The sequence below is a fragment of the Octopus sinensis genome, linkage group LG4, assembly GCF_006345805.1.
Source record: "Octopus sinensis linkage group LG4, ASM634580v1, whole genome shotgun sequence".
NCBI classification, from domain to species: domain Eukaryota; kingdom Metazoa; phylum Mollusca; class Cephalopoda; order Octopoda; family Octopodidae; genus Octopus; species Octopus sinensis.
In genome coordinates this window covers 132,809,361-132,832,331 of record NC_043000.1, presented here as the reverse complement: position 1 = coordinate 132,832,331, position 22,971 = coordinate 132,809,361, and the positions used below count along the sequence as shown (strand labels likewise).

Sequence of the window (22,971 nt, the reverse complement as noted above, 5' to 3'; positions counted from 1 at the left end):
GCTGGGTTGAAATAAACACCCCCGTGTTTCCTCTAATTTCAGATGCAAACATTCTTTCTCATGTAGATGGAATCATAGCCTTGATTCTACCATTCTTAAGTTACTGCACAAAATGTTTGGCTGGCAATTATACATCATAGTTAAAACTCAGTTTATTTATTTCCTTTCAATTCCTTTTGTGTACGTGTGTGTGTGTGTGTGTGTGTGTGTTTCCTTGTGCATTTTATCTTGTCTATTTTATTTTGTCTTTTATACAGCTTCCCAACACACTATATGTCACATGTGTTTCTATTAACTTGATGAAATCAGTCATATTTTTGTTTTGTTCGGTTTTTTTTTTTTGTTGTTTCTTTAATGTCCTCTTTTCTATGTTTGCATGGGTTGAACAAAGTTTTCTGGGGCAGGCTTTTTCAATGTCCAGACATGTTTCTGCAGAATATTGGAAACGAGTGACATTTATAACAATCATGCCATGTCAAGATCAAGAGACACAATCATATCCATCCATCCATCAAGACACACACACACACACACACATACACACATATATTTCTTTACTACCCACAAGGGGCTAAACACAGAGAAGACAAACAAGGACAGACAAATGGATTAAGTCGATTATATCGACCCCAGTGCATAACTGGTACTTAGTTTATCAACCCTGAAAGGATGAAAGGCAAAGTTGACCTCGGCGGAATTTGAACTCAGAACGTAACGGCAGATGAAATACGGCTACTCATTTCACCCGGCGTGCTAACATTTCTGCCACACACACTCATGCAACAAGATTCTTTCAGTTTCTGCCTACCAAATCCACTCAACAGGCTTTGCTTGATCCAGGGCTATAGTAGAAGACACTTGCCTAAAGTGCCATACAGTTGGACTGAACCCCAAATCGTATGGTTTGGAAGCGAAATTCTTAACCACAACAACACCTGTGCCTATTACAGCCACACCTGCACCTCTTTCAGTCACACCTGCACATATTACAGCTATACATCTGTCTATATTTTGTGTGTGCAAAATCATTGTGACAGGTAAAAATTTGTAATCCCACAAGTCCAATAACACAAACCCACTTTAAACATGTTTTGATTCATTAGTGAATTGAAATGTTTTTACTGCTATGCAATGAATCATTTCATTAGTGTTATAAATTGATAGAAAACTCAGAGTAAGATCAATCCACTTGGGTGTAATCAGTTGTTTACACACTTTTCTATAAAACAAAAACAAAAGCCTTGTCCCTTGCTGAAAGTAAACGTTATTGGAATTATTAACTTTGATTAATTATGAAGTCTTCTTTGAGCAAAAAGTCAATATTTTAAAGATCTCTCTAGAGTTAAATTAAGATATTGTTTTAGAAATACATGTTTGAAGTTCAAGATTTAATGAGAATTTAAATGGATATCTTGAGTTAATTAATGTTTTCACAAAACATTGACAAAACCTCATGAGATTTGTACTTATTTCCAGTGTCTGTATCATTTTGGTTTATTATTATGTGAGAAAATTTGATTGTAGCATACTAAGTCAAAGGTCTTGAAGCTTTTCTACATCATGGAAGCTATAAAGATGTTGTGGAGGCGCAATGGCCCAGTGGTTAGGGCGGCGGACTCGCGGTCGTAGGATCGCGGTTTCGATTCCCAGACCGGGCATTGTGAGTGTTTATTGAGCAAAAACACCTAAAGCTCCACGAGGCTCCGGCAGGGATGGTGGTGATCCCTGCTGTACTCTTTCACCACAACTTTCTCTCACTCTTACTTCCTGTTTCTGTTGTACCTGTACTTCAAAGGGCCGGCCTTGTCACTCTCAGTGTCACGCTGAATATCCCCGAGAACTGCGTTAAGGGTACACGTGTCTGTGGAGTGCTCAGCCACTTACACATTAATTTCACGAGCAGGCTGTTCCGTTGATCGGATCAACCGGAACCCTCGTCGTCGTAACCGACGGAGTGCTTCCATCCATAAAGATGTTCCGGAACTTTGGTGAAGATGTAAACACTTAATGCTTGACAAATCTTTTATTCTTTTACTTGTTTCAGTCACTAGACTGTGGCCAAGCTGGGGCACTACTCTGAGATATTTAGTCAAACAAAGTGACCCCAGTAACTACTTTTTAGTCTCTTGCTGAACTACTAATTTATGGGGTTGTAAACAAACCAACACCAGATGTCAAGCAGTGGGGTGGGGACAAACACAAAGACACACATGCACGTGCTCACACACACACACATATGTATATATATATATATGTATGTATAAGGGTTTCCACACAGTTTGTCTACCAAATTCACTTGCAAGGCATCAATCAGCCCAGGGCTCTAGTAGAAGACACTTGCCCAAGTTGACATGGAATGGGACTGAACCTGAAACCATGTGGTCGCAAAGCAAGCTTCTTAATCACACAACCATGGCAATAAAATTTATTTTTTTACTCATTAACGCGAGTATAAAGCATCATAAATAATTACTCTTTTACTTGTTTTCAGTCATTTGACTGTGGCCATGCTGGAGCACCGCCTTTAGTCAAATCAAATCGACCCCAGAACTTATTCTTTGTAAGCCTAGTACTTATTCTATTGGTCTCTTTTGCTGAACCGCTAGGTTACAGGGACCTAAATACACCAGCATTGGTTGTCAAGCGATGTTGGGTGGGGTGGGGACAAACACAGATACACAACATATACACACACATACATATATATATACGACAGGCTTCTTTCAGTTTCTGTCTACCAAATCCACTCACAAGGCTTTGGTCGGCCCGAGGCTATAGTAGAAGACACTTGCCCAAGGTGCCACACAGTGGTACTGAACCCGGAACCATGTGGTTCGTTAAGCAAGCTACTTACCACACAGCCACTCCAGCGCCTATAATTTTTTAAAAAACCATAATTTCACTCCATTTAACTTTTTTGCTCAAAATTTTGTTGAACCCCAAGTTTTGATGGAAATCTATAGTTCTTCAAAAAAACTTTTGCTCTTGCCTGTGAAAGTGTTTCTTTCTTTTTGCTTAATTTGCTTTTCTGCCACTGATTATTATTGGTAAGCTGGCAGAATCATTAGCACACCAGACAGAATGCTTAGCAGTATTTCTGCCAAATTCTGCAATAGTTGATTTTGTCTTTCATTCTTTTGGGATCAGTAAAATAAACATCAGATGAACACTGGAGTGAATATAATTGACTTACACCCTCCCCCAAAATTATTGGCCTTGTGCCAAAATTTGAAACCAATTATTTTCTATTTTTTATTTGTTTCAGTCATTTGAGCACCGCTTTTAGTCAAACAGATCAACCTCAGGACTTATTCTTTGAAAGCCTAGTATTTATTTTATTGGTCACTTTTGCTGAACTGCTAAGTTATGGGGGATTTAAACACACCGACATCGGTTGTCGAGCAATGGTGGGGGGGGGGGGACAAACACAGACACAAATATATACACAGATATATATATATATATCATCATCATCATCATCACCGTTTAGCGTCCGCTTTCCATGCTGGCATGGGTTGGACGGTGCAACTGGGGTCTGGGAAGCCAGGAGGCTGCACCAGGCCCAGTCTGATCTGGCAATGTTTCTACGGCTGGATGCCCTTCCTAACGCCAACAACTCCATGAGTGTAGCGGGTGCTTTTTACGTACCACCGGCACAGGTGCCAGGCGAGGCTGGCAAACGGCCAGTCGGATGGTGCTTTTTACGTGCCACCGGCACGGAGGCAAGGGGAGGCTGGCAACGGTCACGATCGAATGGTGCTTTTTACGTGCCACCAGCATGGAAGCCAGTCAGGGCGGCACTGGCAACGGCCACATTCGGATGGTTCTCTTATGTGCCACCAGCACTGGTATCACAGCTACAATTTCCATTCATGTTGATCGATTTTGATTTTCACTTGCCTCAACAGGCTTCTTTCAGTTTCTGTCTACCAGATCCACTTACAAGGTTTTGGTCAGCCCAAGACTATAGTAGAAGACACTTGCCCAAGGTGCCGCACAATGGGATGAGAACCCAGAACCATGTGGTTGGTAAGCAAGCTACTTACCACACAGCCATGGGCATAGCTGGAAAATCTTTGCTCATAGATCTACTTTATAATGGCAAACCTGAAGTTAAACAGCATCAGCTGCATCTCAGAGAATATATAACATTTAAGGAGGACTGGTATTTTTTAGATCTTCCTATATTGAGATATCTGATGTTAAGTTTTGAATAGTTGCAGGTTACCGGATGGAGAGTTTAGGAATCCATGCAGATGCAACTCTGAGAGATGATGAAAAAAAAGAAAATAAGTGAGGCAAAGGTCTGAGAAGGAGTGGCAGCATTAAATTTAAACATTTAGCAGAACAGAAACTGTTTTAATTAAGTTAGTGTTGACATACTTAATGAAGTATGCATAAAATATCTAATTAAAAATATTTATTTAGTGAAGAAAAGATAACATTAGTTTAATGACTAATATTATTTTAATTATTTTGAAAAGTACAGCGGAGTGAGTATGTGTTTTAGTAATGTTAGAAGAGAGACAGAGGGTAGTGAGCTATCATTTGAGAGTGTGTTGTGGTTATTATTACATCATCTTGTCAGTCAGCTTTGCACAAATAAGTCAATGGTAAAGAAGTAGCATATGGAAACAAAAAAAAAAGCAAAAAAGAAAATCATTTGATTGTTTCTATAGCTGTGGTCATCCCACCTTTGTTACAAGTATATAGATGAGTTCAATGATATAGAATTAGCACCACCAATCACTGCAAATCTCATTCAGCTATTAAAAAATAAAGAACACATTAGACAATATAGTTATTGTCATCATCATTGTCGTTTTATGTTTTCTTTTCCTGTTAGCATGGATTAGACAGTTGAACAGGATTCAACAGGTTAGCGAACTGTGTCTCACTCTAATGTCCTAGTTTTGCTATGGTTTCTATGGCCGTAATAACTCTCTTCCTAATGCCAACCTCTTTACAATGTACTTGGTGGTGTTCTTTAGTGGCACCAGCACCATACAAGTTGGTTTCCTTTTGGCAAGGCTGAAAAAGTCCTGTTCACCAGCCACTTGGCAGAATAGACAAGGTACTCTTTCTTTTAACACCAGCTCTAATGCGTTCCCCGTTGTAATTCACAAGAGCACTTCTCCTGCCCACAACACTCAAAAAGGAAAATAAGGAAGAGAGTCATTGCTGGAATGTCTTCAATTCTGCTCAATCAGAACTGGCTTGGGTGTAAACAGCAACTGAATATTTCCTCTATGTTGACTTTTACATCATTCAGCTATAAACCTATTGGTTGCTATCAAATGACAAAATACAAGAACATTTTTTAAAATCTATTTAAAGGCAAGGCCTGTGATCCTTGATTGGATCTTTGAAACTAGTGGGAGGGAGGGCAGAAGGAATCCTTAAATCAAAGACCTGAGTTAAATACTTGTAAAGGGTAGACTTATCTAAAGACACTCATGGAGCTAGGTGGGTAGTGATGTTAAACTGGGTGAAGGGTTAAAGTTAAGTCTACCACCCAATATTTATTTAATTTTCTCTTGGTATATACCGTGAATCCTCAAGTATAGTCCACCCTTGAGTATAATACGCAGGGGATTTTTAGGGGACTGTATCTCTGAAAAACCTAAACCTTATGTATAATACGCACCCCTTCTCTAACTTGAGTCAAGGAGGTCTATATAACATCCTTGGTTTGTAAAATTGTATGCGGTAACGTCTTTTATTATTATTGTATATATAACATAATGCAAACGTGTAGCTTTTTTGTGCATTTTGTTTGCAGAAAATAAAGAAATAATAGTAATAACAGTAATAACGTTTAATAAATGTTGCTCACTGCAAGTTATGGATGATTCTTTTATGATTTCATTGCTTTCAGGCTTACCCTAAGGTATTTTCGCGCCCGACATCACAAAATGCGTCTGAATAAACATTGCCGGACAGCAAATCGTGACTCGGACATTGCTTAGAAAATAATTTTCATTTTTAACCTTGTATATAGTACGCACTAGGGATTTTGACCTTTAAATTTTGGGGGGAAAATGCGGATTATACTCGAGGATTTACGATATTTGTGACTTGTTTACTTCTTGCAGAGTATGAAAAATATATTTGATAAATGTATGGGTGTATGTTTTTAACAGGAAATAACCCCTTGGAAACATACAAAATTGAATAGGAGGGGTAGCAGTGGTGAGATGGTTGAGTAGGTAAGACATTGGATTCCATAATCTTAGGTACTGAGTTCAAATCTGTTGCTGATATTGCATTGTTCTGTTTGGGGACAGAATAGTTTATTTTACATTTTTGTCACAGTTCAGGGGTAGGTAAATATACATTGATGACTAGCATTCTATCCAGGAGAGATTTATGTCTCATTTATTATACAGCATAAAACCAGAGTTAAGCAGAGGCTATTGTGCTTAGGAAGCATTTATTTTTTGGTTTTTGTTTTGTTTTTGTAAACTAGAAACAAAGAAGTAAATTGATGTTTTTTGGATATCCCACCCAATTCACTGCTAGTGTATTTTCAGCTGTTGTGAAGAATAAACAGTTGGAAATTGTTTGAAGAGAGACTTCGTTGCTATGCTACAAAGTTAGGCAAATTGGCCTCAAAGATCCTTTGTTTGCTTGAAAAACAGAGCACTATTTGGAGAATGATGGAAATGGAAATTGAGGAAATGGGTGTTAACGATTAAGATAATTATCACCTCCTTCACTTCTTCCTCCATCAGACCATCCCTACCCTATCCCTCACCATCATCCTGGTCATCATTGTAATAACTATCACCATCATCATCCATTTCTGTTCTTCACTTTTGTATTGGAATCGGTTGGATGTGTCTGCTGCACATCTTCTCATTCATTGCATCTTTGAATCATGTATAATTTCAGTTTTGACCTAACTTTTCTAAAATCCTTGTTGTATCCACTGCATGGTAATTTTTATTACCGGGTTTTGGACCTTCTTCCAGCATACATCATGTGCCTTGCCAATGTAAATTATCTCTCTCATGACCCAACAACTTCCAAATTGCTAATATCCTTTATATTATTTATCATCACCTCATGATATCTCTCTGTCACTCTAAGAATTTACTTTGATGAAACAACAGGCACTTTTATAAGAGTAGCTACAATGAAATCAGTTGGACTAACCTGAGTACTAATTTTATAAACCTTAAAGGAATAAAAAAACAAAATTTACCTCATCAGAATTTGAACTCGGCTTCATAAGGTTGCAAACTACAGTTGTAAAAAGACTAGTTGTATGTTACATTCCCAGCTACCTATCCACTTGAATATAATAATCTTTTCTACTCTAGGCACAAGGCACAAAATTTTGGGGGAGGGGGCCAGTCGATTACATCAACCCCAGTGCGTAGCTGGTACTTAATTTATTGACCCTGAAAGGATGAAAGGCAAAGTCGACCTCAGCGGAATTTGAACTCAGAACGTAACGGCAGATGAAATACTTATTTCTTTTAATGCCCACAAGGGGCTACACACAGAGGGGACAAACAAGGACAGACAAATGGATTAAGTCAATTAGATCGACTCCAGTGCGTAACTGGTACTTATTTAATCAACCCCGAAAGGATGAAAGGCAAAGTCAACCTCAGCGGAATTTGAACTCAGAACGTAGCGGCAGACGAAATACCGCTAAGCATTTCCCCTGGTGTGCTAATGTTTCTCCCAGCTTGCCGCCTTCGGCAGACAAAACACCTCTGAGCATTTCGCCAGGCATGCTAACATTTCTGCCAGCTCGCCACCTTCTATATATAATAATATAACTAATATAATAATATAACTAAGAAGGCAACAGAATTGTTGACATGCTGGACAAAATGCTGCTAAGCATTTTGTCTGTCCTTATGTTCTGAGTTCAAATGCCACCAAGGTCAACTTTTCCTTTCATCCTTTCAGAATCAATAAAATAAGTATTAACTGAGTAGTGGGGGTCGACTTGGCCTCTTCCTTGAAGCTGCTGGCTTTGTGCCAAAATCTGAAACTGATATAACTTAGGTCATTATTTAGGAGTAATGATGGCTGGCAACACAATAAGCTTTGAAAAGAAAATAATTTCCTGTGTCATACATGTAGTATCAAAGTAGTCTAACACCTGATTCCAACATTTAATTGCAGCTATTTTGTTTTAGACATATTGCTAATGTCCTTCATTAAGATATATTTATTATATAATGTTCATAAGACTGTTAGCAAAGAATGATTATGATTTCACGATTTTATATTTTGTTTCTTTTTGTTTATTTCTTCTTTAGACGCGAGAAGTGGGCCCGTGATCGCCATCGACAGCATCAACGTGGAGGTCAGCTCAGAATGGGAGCTGATGAAAGCAAAGCTGGTAGATATGACTTGATGGGAGCCAGTGCTGTTGTCGGGAACATGAGGAGGATGGCAGAACAAGCACAGCCATGGGCGCTGTTACATCAGTGCTCACTAGAACAGTGGAAATGTGGACATGCAGGTAACAAGTAATTTAAATTTTACAGAGAGAATCACAGAGTGTGTATGGTGGGGTTATTATAAATGTCTTATAAATCTTGCAAAGATTTTAAAGGCTGGTATTTAGAGGATCAATCCAATATCTATGCTTGAATTGAGGTAGGTTGATAATCCATATGTACATCGAATTATAAGCAGCAAGTTTGAATTGCAAGACCCATTATTAGGTACTTCATTACCATATTCATTTGACCAAATACCATAATCTCAAAAAATGGTAGCTGCAGCCATCACAAAAGGCCACATATTTTACACTATAGTGACCATTTGTATGATTTCTACAACCCTACATCAAATACCGTTTGTCTTGTTTTTTGTTCTTGTAAACTTCTGCCTAAAGGAGCATTGTCAAGCATAAGAACCTCCCAATAAACTTGCCCATCTATGTCTCATTAAACCAAGAAAGGAACCTGTGCATGGTTGCTTGACCTGCTAGATACATCAACAAATTTCTCTCAAATTATACTTTGCCATCTTTTAAAAAAAAAGACAAAGAAAACTGAAAGATGCATAGAAAAGAAGTAGCCTGAAAATAAAGATGGTCATAGTTGAAGTGTTTTTGATCACAGGTCAGGTTAACAACTTGTCTTTGTTATCTAGGATTGATAGTTTCCTCTCAGACCGTTTCATTGCATGTATGTCAACACATCCTATTATCCTATTACAACACATCCTATTATCTCTGTTCTTTTCCAGAGTTTTATTATGTTCCCCATACTCCTCCTTCTCTACATCACTTAACCAGTATTGCTAAACAAGCATAACATTATGAAGATGATATCACATTTGACTCCTTGATAACATTTTGGCACTTATCTCTCATCCAACTACAGTCTAGATAGACACTCTACACATATACTCATATGTTCCAATGAGTATACAGCAATTATAAAAATCTTCCAATGAGCATACAGCAATGACATCCTTTAACAAAAATCTTCTATTTAGTATACAACAATGACATCCTTTAACAAAATCAAAATAGTTACTACATATCACTTGGAAATACACTTACATTATCATACACTCCTTTTTTTCTCAACAACACATAAACTAGAACTATCACCGTTGTCTTCATATTTGCTAGACAACTCAATGACTGATGACATCTCATTGTTGCCTTGTATTTATCAAGGAATCAAAATTTCATCTCAAAGTTAAGGCTTCACTTTGTAACAGAAACTACTTCGTCTCTGAACAGCTGTTGTCTCTAAACCAGGGAAGATTTTACACTTCACATTAAAGTGTCATTAACAAATTTGGGAGGAACCAGCTGTTACACACTTAAATATTTGTGACAACATCTAAAGCAACTCTTACATGTTGATTCTTTTCTAAGTTTCTTGTACCATTATTATTACCCTAACAGTCCTTCCACAGCATCACTTGAATGTGATTGTTTATTTTTAGAATGTCATTGTAGGGTAGGTGTGAAAGGCCAGATCTGGCTGGTTTGAACATAAGACAGGGTAGAACATTTGGACCAGAGATGACTGTCTTAAATGCTAAATGGTTAAAGATTTTTTGCATATTTCTTACATTGAGTGACTTTTATAAAATATTACCAATTTTCATGTGTATGTCCATCATATCAATATAAAAATTTTGTAAATAAGAAAAAATTAGAAATTAAGAACATTTTATTGTTATATTTTGTGCATAGTTCAGAACATGAGTGAAATTTCATCTTAGAGTCTCTTCTTATATATGTTATCTATGTAGGGTACTGGAATGGGGGTCTAGGAGTCAAGTGTGAGGAATTCTATTGAATCACTCTTTTACTTGTTTCAGTCATTTGACTGTGGCCATGCTGGAGCACCGCCTTTAGTCGAGCAAATTGACCCCAGGACTTATTCTTTGTAAGCCTAGTACTTATTCTATCAGTCTCTTTTGCCGAACCACTAAATTACGGGAATGTAAACACACCACCATTGGTTGTCAAGCGATGTTGGGGGGGGGGACAAACACAGACACACACACACATATATATACACATACACAACGAGCTTCTTTCAGTTTCCATCAGCCAAATCCACTCACAAGGCTTTGGTCGGCCTGAGGTTACAGTAGAAGACACTTGCCCAAGGTGCCACGCAATGGGACTGAACCTAGAACTATGTGGTTGTTAAGCAAGCTACTTACCACACAGCCACTCCTACGCCTATATTGAAAAGAATTCTTTTGATTTGAATAGCAAATTTATGTTCAGGATATGGCCAGCTCTGTGCTGTGTATGTATTGTTTTGTGAAAGGAATTTTTTTGTGTCAAAACATTTTATCTTTCTTTTTTATTCAGAAAATGGTCAGCTGCATGTATATATTGTGTTAAATATATACTTGCATCATTGGGGGGTCAAGAATTTTATTATAATTGATTGGCAAGTTCCTTTCTTATTGAGAATATGGTCAGTTGTGTGTATATATTGTGTTAAATGGATTTAAAGGCTGGTCAGCAATTTTATTGAAAGGGTTTGGAAGGAATTATTTTCTCTTTGCTTTGTGGTGTGCATCTGTGTGTATGTGTGTGTGTGTGTGTGTGCACGCGCGCACTTTGTTTTTTGAGAATATGTTGTTTTGTATGTGTGTTTTTTTTATTGAAATGAATAGTAAAATTCTTTTCCATCTGTGTTTACAACTAAGATATCTAGAAAGGCAAGTTCCTTGGGGTTAAAATCCATTGTGAATTGGATGTTGTTGCTTAGGTTGAGAAAATAGAAATGGACATATTCTATAAACCCACTGACTCCAAGCAGTATCTTTTGTTCACATCATGTCACCGAAAAGACTAAGTGAATATGTACAATAGTATCAGGTCCATCTCAGCATGAAAAAACTGGATGAACTGAAGAACATACTTATCCAAAGAGCGTTTCTGCTCGGCAAAAACAGCATTTTATTGCTGCCAATAAAACAACAAATTCCCAAAAGACAAAACAAAATATTCCCAAAAAACGAAACACACACACACAGCACAAAGAAGAAAATATTATTCCTTCCAAGCCCTTTCAATAAAATTGTTGACCAGCCTTAAAATGCATTTAACACAATATATATACACAGCTGACCACATTCTTAATAGAAAAGGAAGTTGCTGTTCAATTCAATAAACTTCTTGATCCCCCCGCCCCCGAAATCTGTTTAACACAATATATACATGCACTCATACATCTTATATATATATATATATACATGTATGTATGTATATATGTAATATATTGATAGAAATGGTAAGACAATAAAAGAATGAAAAGACCTCGATATTATGCAAATAGAGGAATTTATCTGTAACTGTAATATGTGACAATTATTCAGTAGCCAGGATAAAACTCTGAGTTTCGGTTGTCAGGGTGGAAATCCACACCGCCATCTCTTCAGTTATCTGGCCATCGGAAAAAATGCTATGAAAATGAAAAGGGTCATTTTCATAACATTTTTTCCGATGGCCGGATAACTGATGAGATGGATTTCCACCCTAACATCCGAAACTTGGAGTTTTATCATGGCTACCGAATAATTGTCACATTTACAGATATATATATATATATATACACACACCCTCTTAACAGTCTAACTTCTATTGGCTACCAAGCTCCTTCAAAGGCCTGCCAGACACCAAGGTGCCACCAGCTACCTGTCCAGCTATGTGGTCTAATCCTCCCTTCTAATGCATCTGGTGTCATTGAAATACCAATCTCACTTGTGACCTACCTTGACCAATAGCACCCCATTTTCCACTAACCATCTTCAACAATCGGTAATCTGAGCTTGAATGAGCTACCTTTCAGTAAAAAGCCTGCAAAACTTTATGGTCACGTGGAACCAAATCAAACTGTCTTAAATAATAACACACACATACATATATGTATATATATATATATATATATCTATATCTATTTATCTATCAATCTATATATTTCAGTCTATCTATCTATCTATCTATCTATCTATATATATATATATATGTGTGTGTGTGTATGTATATATATATATATATACATTTTCAAAATGTAACTACATGTGGATCGTTGGTGATTTTTTTTTCCCCCTCTGTCTTCGTTTTCTCTTGGTCTGTCCTCTGTCTCTTGTTTCTGAAGAAGTGCTATGCTTGAACTGTAAAACTACTTTTCTTTCCTTCCCTGAGAATCTATTAATACTGTGCATGTACCATGTCATCACATTGTTGTTTTTTTCTTGTGTTTTTTCTTCATTTTTTTTTTATTATAAATATATATATATAGGTGCAGGAGTGGCTGTGTGGTAAGTAGCTTGCTTATCAACCACATGCTTCCGGGTTCAGTCCCACTGCATGGTATCTTGGGCAAGTGTCTTCTGCTATAGCCTCGGGCCGACCAAAGCCTTGTGAGTGGATTTGGTAGACGGAAACTGAAAGAAGCCTGTCGTATATATGTATATATATATGTGTGTGTATGTTTGTGTGTATGTTTGTGTGTCTGTGTTTGTCCCCCTAGCATTGCTTGACAACCGATGCTGGTGTGTTTATGTCCCCGTCACTTAGCGGTTCGGCAAAAAGAGACTGATAGAATAAGTACTGGGCTTACAAAAGAATAAGTCCCGGGGTCGAGTTGCTCGATTAAAGGCGGTGCTCCAGCATGGCCGCAGTCAAATGACTGAAACAAGTAAAAGAGTAAAGAGTATATATATATAAAATATGTGACAATTATTCGGTAGCCATGATAAAACTCCGAGTTTCGGATGTCGGGGCGGAAATCCATGCCACCATCTCTTCAGTTATCCGGCCATTGGATATTATATTTACAGATAAATTCCTCTATTTACATAATATCGAGGTCTTTTTCATTCTTTTGTTGTCTTATCATTTCTATCAATATATATATATATATATATATATATTTGTGAGAGTTCCTAGAGATAAAATAATTCCTTATAAGAAACACACTTAATCTAATAAATATATCAAGCAGCTGCAGAAAGCCAGAGGGATAACAGCACAGTGAATGAATGATATGAATGTAATTACATACAAGATGCATGACTGATTAAAGATTATGCATGTCTGCATAACGAACACACAAGGATCAAACCACGAAATCAAGATGAACGAATTTATAAACAAACAAACCAAAAAACAGACAAGATATTTTGTTCTCTTTTCTATTTTATTCCCTTTTGATGCCAACCTGCCTGAAACCAAAATTTTAATCTCATATTTAAATTAAAACCTTACATCAGAAAATTTTATGTAGCAGTCTTTTTGTTTTGTGCCTAACGCTAACTTAATAATGCAAAACTTGTTTTACTAAATCCCTCCAAATACTTGATTATTTTCAAAATTAATTTAAACAGCGGTTATGTATTTTATATGAAATGTGGTTATGAAAGGGTTAAAGATGCAGTATATTTATTTACTCTTTTACTTGTTTCAGTCGTGTGACTGTGGCCATGCTGGAGCACCACCTTTTAGTCAAACAAATCAACCCCAGGACTTATTCTTTGTAAACCTAGTACTTATTCTATTGGACTCTTTTGCTGACCCGCTAAGTTACGGGGATAAACACACACACAAACATATACACACACATACATATATATATATATGACAGGCTTCTTTCAGTTTCCGTCTACCAAATCCATTCACAAGGCTTTGATCTGCTCGACACTATAGTAAAAGACACTTGCCCAAGGTGCCATGCAGTGGGACTGAACCCGGAACCATGTGGTTCATAAGCAAGCTACTTACCACACAGCCACTCCTACACCTATATAAAGATGTAGTGTCAAATTGTTCCTTTCAGTGTTATTTTGTTTTAGCATATTCAGTTTATAATATAAAGGTCATAACAAAAAACATTGATCCTCTTTCTGTACACAGCCATTTTTCACCCTCCAAAAAAAGGGAAAAAAACTTTCTGTCTTGGTTGGCTCTTAAGCATTCAAACTGGCCATATCCTGCCAAAATATTCTACCTGTTTTATGTTCAAACTAACCAGATCCAGTCTCTCTAACCTACCCTACAATGTCATTTTAAAAATAAACTGACATGTCGTTCGATTCGCAAAGCTATGAGATAATGGATGATCAATTCAAAGCAATGTGAATAAGCATTACATTAGACAGAGTAACCTGATTGCTAAAGGGTTAAAACTAAAGAGAAAAAAACTTAGAAGTGATTCTCTCCCTTTAAGCACAGAACCCCTCTCTCTCTCTCTCTCTCCCTCCCTCCCTCCCTGCCATGATAGCAGTCTCCAGGAAAACAGAAAACACCTTCCTTATATGTATATCATAGAATTAAAATTCCAAGATAATGATTCCTTTGAAGTATGTGTTACTATAGTATCAGTGGATGTGTGATGAGCAGATTAGGAATTCCAAAGGCATTCCTATAGGGTTATTGTGTTTGTTCTTATTACCATTTTGAAACTTTTATTATAATCACTTATAGTTGTTTTGTGACCTGACTTTTTTTGCTAATGCAACAGGGTAGGTTGAAGTGACAGGAAAATAGTGAATGAGAAATATTTTGATAATCAGTGTTATAAGAGCTGATATGATGATATAATTAATATACTGGAAGATTACTGATCTCAAGAGACTCACAGATAACTGTGTGTGTTGATAAGAGGCCTGCTTATCAACTTAAGGCTTAATGGTCTCTATCATGATACTCATAATATACTGTCTCTGGAAAAAAAAAATCTCTTAACTTGACATGACCTGGTATGTTTAGTTGTAAATTAAGTTGTAGATGTTGCCGTTGCCGTTTGAAAGTCAAGTTAGTCACAGAATGATCAAAGACATTCCAGCCATAACCAGCCTTTCTTTGTTAAATTATAGTGTACAAGCCAATATAAACTTACATTTTTCGTTGGATATGATTTGAGGAAGATTTGATGGTTGTTTCTAGCAGATTGCAGAAACATATAGATGTGCCTTCATTGGTCATTATAGCTATTGACCTATGATTAAAAGCATTTTGATCATAACCATCCTGTCTTTTGTGGGGTATATACACTCTTTTACTTGTTTCAGTCATTTGACTGTGACCATGCTGAAGCACCACCTTTAGTCAAGCAAATCGACCCCAGGACTTATTCTTCATAAGCCTAGTACTTATTCTATCGGTCTCTTTTGCCAAACCGCTAAGTTACGGGGATGTAAACACACCAGCATCGGTTGTCAAGCAATGTTGGGGGGACAAACACAAACACACACACACATATATATACACATATATACGACAGGCTTCTTTCAGTTTCCCTCTACCAAATCCACTCACAAGGCTTTGGTCGGCCTGAGGCTTTAGTAGAAGACACTTGCCCAAGATGCCACGCAGTGGGACTGAACCCGGAACCATGTGGTTGGTAAGCAAGCTACATACCACACAGCCACTCGTTGCACCTAATATGGTTACATTATCCGCTGTTCTACATACCCCATGATGGTTAGGTATGATTTTTGGGAAATTTGGCTGCTATTTCTAGCAGATCAAGCAACCACATAAAGGCTCCTGTTTTTTTTTATTAATTTATATTAATTAGCACAATATACTACAGTTCACCCAAACTTAATGACGAGAGTTAGTGTTTTACTATCTCACTCTCTTATGTAACTATAAATCTATTGGCACTCAAGCCACTTCCTGTGAGTTAAAAGACTGACCATTCACTGAGTCCACAGTGGCTCTCTCTACTAGACACTGCCAGGACCATTGGAGTGTGTTTGTGTAAAACAAAGGTTGGTTACTAAGAGATTAATGAAATGTGTGCAGAAGAGAGGACTACACAAGTTTAAACATGTGATTGTGAGAGAATAGAGTTTATTAAGCAAAAAGTAGATGAGATTTGAGGGTGATAGTCTCCCATAAAAATGGTAGATTGAGGGAGAGTTGGTAGGTGGGAGTTTGATCAGACCTGAGAATACTAGACTTCAAATACGAAATGATTGAAGGCTTCTTTGTGGTAGTAATTCAGTTTTGTTTGTTTGTTTGTTGTTATTGTTTAGCCCAAGGTCAGGCACTGATTGAGCAGACCTACTATCAAGCTTCATCATCATCATCATCATCATCACTCATACCAGCACCATCATCATTAAGGTGGCAAACTGGCAGAACCATTAGCATGCCAGGTGAAATGCTTAGTGGTATTTCGTCTGCCGTTGCGTTCTGAGTTCAAATTCTGCCGAGGTCAACTTTGCCTTTCATCCTTTCGGGGTCGATTAAATAAGTACCAGTTATGCACTGGGGTCGATATAATCAACTTAATCCGTTTGTCTGTCCTTGTTTGTCCTCTCTGTGTTTAGCCTCTTGTGGGTAGTAAAGAAATAGGTTTTTCATTCTCAATTCAGATTCTGTCAAGGTTGGATTTGATTTTCATCTTTTCAGGGTCAATGAAATAAGTACCAGTCAATTACTGGGGCCAAATGTAATCAGCTAGGCCCCCTCCCACAAAATTTCAGGTCTTGTGCCAATAGTGGAAAGGTTTATCATTATTATTATTATTATTATTGCATGTCTTTTGTATAGTGTTTCACATATTATATGTTTTTTCATTACATATTATGTGAAAGAAACATTTATTTTTTCAGTTTCTCTTTTTATTGTATAATGAATTTTTGTTTTCCTTTGAAATATAATTTAAAGTTATTAATGGAAGTTTAATGTTTATGTCTATTTCAGAAGCCACTGGTTTTGGTGACTCCCTTCTAACATGTGATGGCTTGGTTTTTAAGGACTGTAGTCCCGCTTTCTGCACAAGTCGACAAGGGATCATTGATATAAACAAAAGTAACTCGTTTTTCAGTTTTCGACGCAGAAGCAAATTTATCAAAATGGCAGAACATTTCGAGTACAACCATATTCCTGCCCAGTTGTCTTCGATTCAAAATTTCCATGTCAAAAGTGTATTATGTTACCATGACAACTTAGTCATCCTTCATCTTGTACAGAATATGATGACTCAATTTGGAGTCATAGATTTGAGTATTAATAAATTTCTTGGACATTTCGGTAAACAGAATGTGGAATTTGTGAATGAAGCTTTATGGGGTGAACTGAGTTCTGACGACTCAACATGTTTGATTAAATTTCCAAATCTCCGTGGAGACAACAGCGCATCTGTCTTTCAGCTTTACAACATTAAAACCAAACAGCTGATTAGTGAAGTTAGTTTACCTTACAGTCACTCATTATTTGCATTTGATCCTAGATTTGGAAACCTCCGTCTTGCTGTAACCAGCTTCAGACGAGATGAAGATAACTCACTTAGTCTAGTTCGAACAGACATCTGGGAAACCGTGTCATTCAACACACAAATTGATGTTTTCCGTGATATGCAGCGACTGAAATTGAAAAACCTGGTGTACTCAAAAGACGGCTTGCTGATATTTGCAATAATGATGACAGGTGGCTGTTTTTGTCGTGAGAAAAAAAGTCGCAAATATAATGCCCTTACAATGGCTGTTTACGTATTTGACGGAGATACTTCACAAACACTATATTGTATTCAGTATATTAGATTTATATGTGGTCTGCATTCATGTCCTGTTAATTTTATGCCTGTTTTTTCTAACTGTGGTGATCGCATGGCCCTGGTTCTTAATGTGCCAGATTCTTCGACAGATCATATCCATGTTTACAAGCTTCCCAACAAAGGTAACCTTCAGAACCGTTGCCGTACAAGAATTTTACAATACTTTTCTCCAGAGATGATTCCTCGTCTGCCATTACCTCAAAAACTTTTGGACTATTTACAATTCAAACCAGAATATGTTCAGCCCCCACCTCTTGTGTGTTCCAGATCTTAAATACTTTCGAATAACAAAACAGTACAGAAATTTAAAAAAAAAAAAAAAACAAGATGAATAGATGAGGAATGGAAATTCAAATGGAAGAAGATAAAAGAGACTTTTATAAATGTGCAAAAACACTCAAGGAACAATCATATTTTTTTTTAATTTCGAAAAATATTTACTTTGTATTCACAGATATATTTATGTGATGTGATGTAAATGATACATCCCTGATGAGGTATGGGATTTACCAATTATGTCTTAAGTACATGTGATATATATATGATCTATGAGATATTTTGAAATGATATATGGGATTTATCTGCATACATGACACAACACCAATACACTATACATACATACATCGGCTAAACCACACTGACACTACTACAAAGGATTTATCTAAGTAGTATATCTAAATATACTTAGTAATATTCATGTGAAATACCAAATATGATGATGAATTTTAAAAACCTTGATATACGTTTGATAAGTGTGAAAATGTCTTTTCTGGTTAGTCTATTGATTTATACTAAAAAAATATGATGTGGAAGATATTTTCATGATATATATATATATATATAAGAACGAATACACATGCATTTCTGCATGCACACACTCACACAAAAACACAAACATACACACTTCTGAAGCATACATATTTATATGCATACATGCTTCAATAAATAAGTACATCGATGTATATATATATATATAATAATATACCAACATACATAAACATATTACAATATACAGATACTTATGCACACTTACATTAATACATATTTGCATGCATACGTACATACATAATTCTGTGAGAATCCATGGGATACACTTGAAATCTCGGTGAATGAAAATTAGATATGTCTATACAAACGTCATGTGCTTTGCTTTAAAGAAACTCCTTGGGTGCAAAATTTTTGCATGGAACCAATCAATGAATTTTAGCAAATAAATACAGGAAAGCAAATCAAAATTACTTTACTAAGTCAACCTAGTCCTCCTCCACAAACCCCAATCCCAAATTTAAATCTTCTCCTTAAAATTTGATTTATACCTATTTTCGTAGGGTTTTGGTGCTCATCCCTGTTTCGGTACAACCAAATTACTCAAGACAATGATATCGTTGTTATGCTACTTTAAGCCTTAACATTAATACACGCACACTTCAAAATTCTCTCTTTCTTCCCCCGCCCCCCACATACATACACATACACACCAAAGTCCAAATGTTAAAACCATAATGTTTTAATTTATTGGAAGTACCAGGTGAAGAAAGTTAATACATATCTGGTATATAAATCATATAAAAAAAAAGTACAAAACAAGCAACAATATTACTGAGTTTCAAAAAAATACTAAGTTATCAGGTGTTTAATGTATGTTTGTGTGGCAAGTGTGATATAAAACGGAGCACCACTCCTTTGTTCAGATAAATTTTCAGTAAATAGAAATAGGAGTTGTTGGTGTTATTCTAGTTTTCTTTGCCTTGTTTTAATTAAGGTCTTTGATTCAATTTCGGCATATACTTTCGACTAGTCTTTCAGTCTTCCCCTCACTGACCATAACCCTCTCAAGTCAAACATCATAGTCTCTAGTATCATAACTCCATATTTTCTTAAAACATTTAGAAGTATACTTTTATCCTGTCAATTTTGAAGTCTATAGGCCCTTAGGCAAAGCAGAAACCTGGTCTATACTATTTATTGAGTGTGAGCAAACCACAATATATATGCTTAACATTGGACCCTTAGATCTGTGAGGCCTCCAAGTAACCTACCCAGTATGCCCATGCTTTATGATGGCTCTACTTGTAGCACTCTTAGACATTATTGGTGGCATAACAGCTTAAACCCATTATATTTTTCCTTCTATATTGTAACATTACAGAAAGAACAAAGTCCATAGTTTGAAGTCCTTCCTGGCAAAAAAATATCATTGGGTGATTATTTTTGTTGATTTACTTTTATTTTTATGATTAAAATAAATCAAGATATGGAGAAAATTTTTTAAATATTAATCCTTCTGTTTCATTGAAATTAATTTAAGTCATTAATTTATGTAATTGCCCACATTTTTTTTTTTTTTGTTATCAGAGACAGCCATTGAGGAATAACCATTTGTTATTGGTTTAAAAAATAGGAGATATTAATGCTTATGTTTCCTTTTTCTCAAAGATACTGTCTATTTAATTTTTTTTTTTTTTAAATTAGTTGCTATCATAACTTACAAAAAACTTAATTTCTACAATATGGTTCTAGTAGTTGATCAACTCTATACAAAAATGCAAACTTTCAAAAAGAAAGACATTCAAAATTCTACATTATAGTGAGGCAGACAGAGACAGGTGATATATCAATTAGCATCTAACAATCAACAAGGTATTATTGTTGTTACATTAAAGTAGAAAGCTGGTGAAACCAATGCCGGACAAGATGCTTAGCAGTGTTTCTTCCAGCTCTATACATCCTAAGGTCAAATTCTGCCAAGCTCAACTCTATCTTTCATCCTTTGACCCTTTTGTTACTGTATTTATTTTGAGATGCTCTGTGTTTCTTTTAGTTACTTTATATATAACAAAGAACTTAGTAAAATAACTTAGTTGTCATTCAGCTAGTGTTAGGAACATAAATTGTGACTAAGGTTTGGTGGAAGATTTTAATTCAAAACTTATGATAACAAGATATTTGTACTCAGAGCCAGAGCCGGTTTCAGCCGGGTTGGTAACAAAAGGGTTAAAGGTTGATAAAATAAGTACCTGTCAAGTACTACGGGATAGTGTAATTGACTTGCCCCTCCTCTCAAAATTGCTGGCTTTGTGCCAAAATTAGAAAGAATTATTTTATAGATTTTTTTTTACTTGCTTAAAACAATCAAAATATGCAAAAACAGTTGAGTTCATTCAAAACCTTTGTCTATAACAGACAACTCAAACATCTTAAAAATAGTACATGGTCAAGAAAAACTAAGATACATGTTTTGCTTCTAACTCAAACTGTTGCTTTGGAACATTTTGTGATGATGGTCACACACCAGTAAGTTATAAATATTCTTTTTAAAAGCAGCTAAAATGTAGCATTCTTTAACTACTGATAATATTTTTAGCATTCTTTATAAAATATATGTTTGAGTTGAAGGTTCTGGAGTACTGCATGCTTGATTGGAAGATTAATGAAATAATAAATCTGATTTACTCTTAATCAAGGTACTTAATTCTATACTCCATTATGTTCTACTGGCTGTTTCACGGTTGACTGTTTTAACTGTAGAAACAAACAACTGGTCAGACAAAAATCTAATAGTGTGGAAAATGAATGTAAAACACCATTCTATATTTATCTCTCTCTTTCTCTCATATACACACACACACATATATATATATATGTATTTCTAATACTATGGAAAATGAATGTAAAGCAACATTCTATAGTCATTTCTCTGTCTCTGTCTTTTATCTTATGTATATAAGCACCCTGCTCACACTGTAAAGTGGTTGGCATTAGGAAGGGCATCAAGCTATAGAAACCAACCCAAATCAGGCTGGAACCTCGTGCAGCTTGCCAGCTCTGGTCAAACCATCCAACCCATGCCATCATGGAAAATGGATGTTAAAGGATGATGCTGATGCTGATGATATATATATATATAATTATATATGTATGTATGTATATATTGAACTTTTATAAAAAGAGGCGTAACAATAACTGAAGTTTAAGCCTGCTTGTCTGGTGAGGGTAGACAGGGTGAAACTTTGAGGTCACTGTCACTCCTCTTTTTGTAAGAGTTCAATAAATATGTATTCTACTAAAAAGTATTGAGTAATTCTTCAGCTTAATGTTAAATTGTTTTCATATATATAACTTGACATAAAATCAATCATATATATATATATATAAATATATATATATACAATTTTGTCTGTGTGTCAGATTTCAAGTTGGTAACTAATTTTATCAAGGAAACCTTTAATTTTTTTATTTTGCTTAGTCGTAGTGGTTTAAAGCACCAGACTTGTGTTCAAGACTTGGCTCCAGGTTCAAGGATTTTAGTTGATCATTATTCCAGGATGGTAGTTATTTTACCAATCTCTTTTTTTTAAGTGGCTATCTTTTTTACATAAAGAGATACCCCCCACACACACACACACACACAGAGCAGGTTTTCACACAGTTTCCATCTCCCAAATTTTTCTCACAAGGTACTGTTCAACCTGAGGATACAGCTTAAAAAAACAAAAAAAAAAAAACTCTTGCCCAACATGCTGTAGAGTGGGATTGAAACAGGAACCATGTAGTTGTAAAGCAAACTTGTTATCCCCTTCGCTATGCTTACTTCTTTAGTATCCTTTAGGAAAAGTAAGAATGTTACAATCTCCATTTCATCTCTCCTCTGAAATTACGGCTCTGATTCACCCATTAATGAGTACTTTTGATTGGAAACAAAAGCAAGTATTTTTGTAAAGGATGTTTGCTTCTGTTTACTAGACTTAGTGAAATAAATAAATCTAAAGAATAATAATGTGTACATGTGTGTATGTCTGAAAATATGTGTTTATTCAGCGGTGAGCTGGCAGAAACGTTAGCACGCCGGGCGAAATGCGTAGCCGTATTTCGTCTGCCGTTGCGTTCTGAGTTCAAATTCCGCCGAGGTCGACTTTGCCTTTCATCCTTTCGGGGTCGA

The 22,971-nt window shown here is 36.1% G+C and overlaps 1 protein-coding gene and 1 long non-coding RNA gene across 7 annotated transcripts in view; both read left to right on the top strand.

Moving 5' to 3' along the window:
• LOC115210808 overlaps positions 1-18,358 on the top strand; it is a 391,785-nt gene extending 373,427 nt beyond the window's left edge. For all 6 annotated transcript variants that reach the window (XM_029779553.2, XM_036502501.1, XM_036502502.1 and 3 more), the window contains 2 exons: positions 8,283-8,488; positions 17,180-18,358. In XM_029779553.2, coding sequence (XP_029635413.1) covers positions 8,283-8,488; positions 17,180-18,306 — 1,333 coding nt within the window. In that variant the 3' untranslated portion in view covers positions 18,307-18,358. The remainder of the gene's footprint in view (positions 1-8,282; positions 8,489-17,179) is intronic.
• A 613-nt stretch (positions 18,359-18,971) lies between these two features.
• Positions 18,972-20,486, top strand: LOC118763138. Its single transcript, XR_004998894.1, has 2 exons — positions 18,972-19,924; positions 19,960-20,486. It is a non-coding gene; the product is annotated as an uncharacterized LOC118763138 (long non-coding RNA).
• The last annotated feature ends 2,485 nt before the right edge of the window (positions 20,487-22,971 follow it).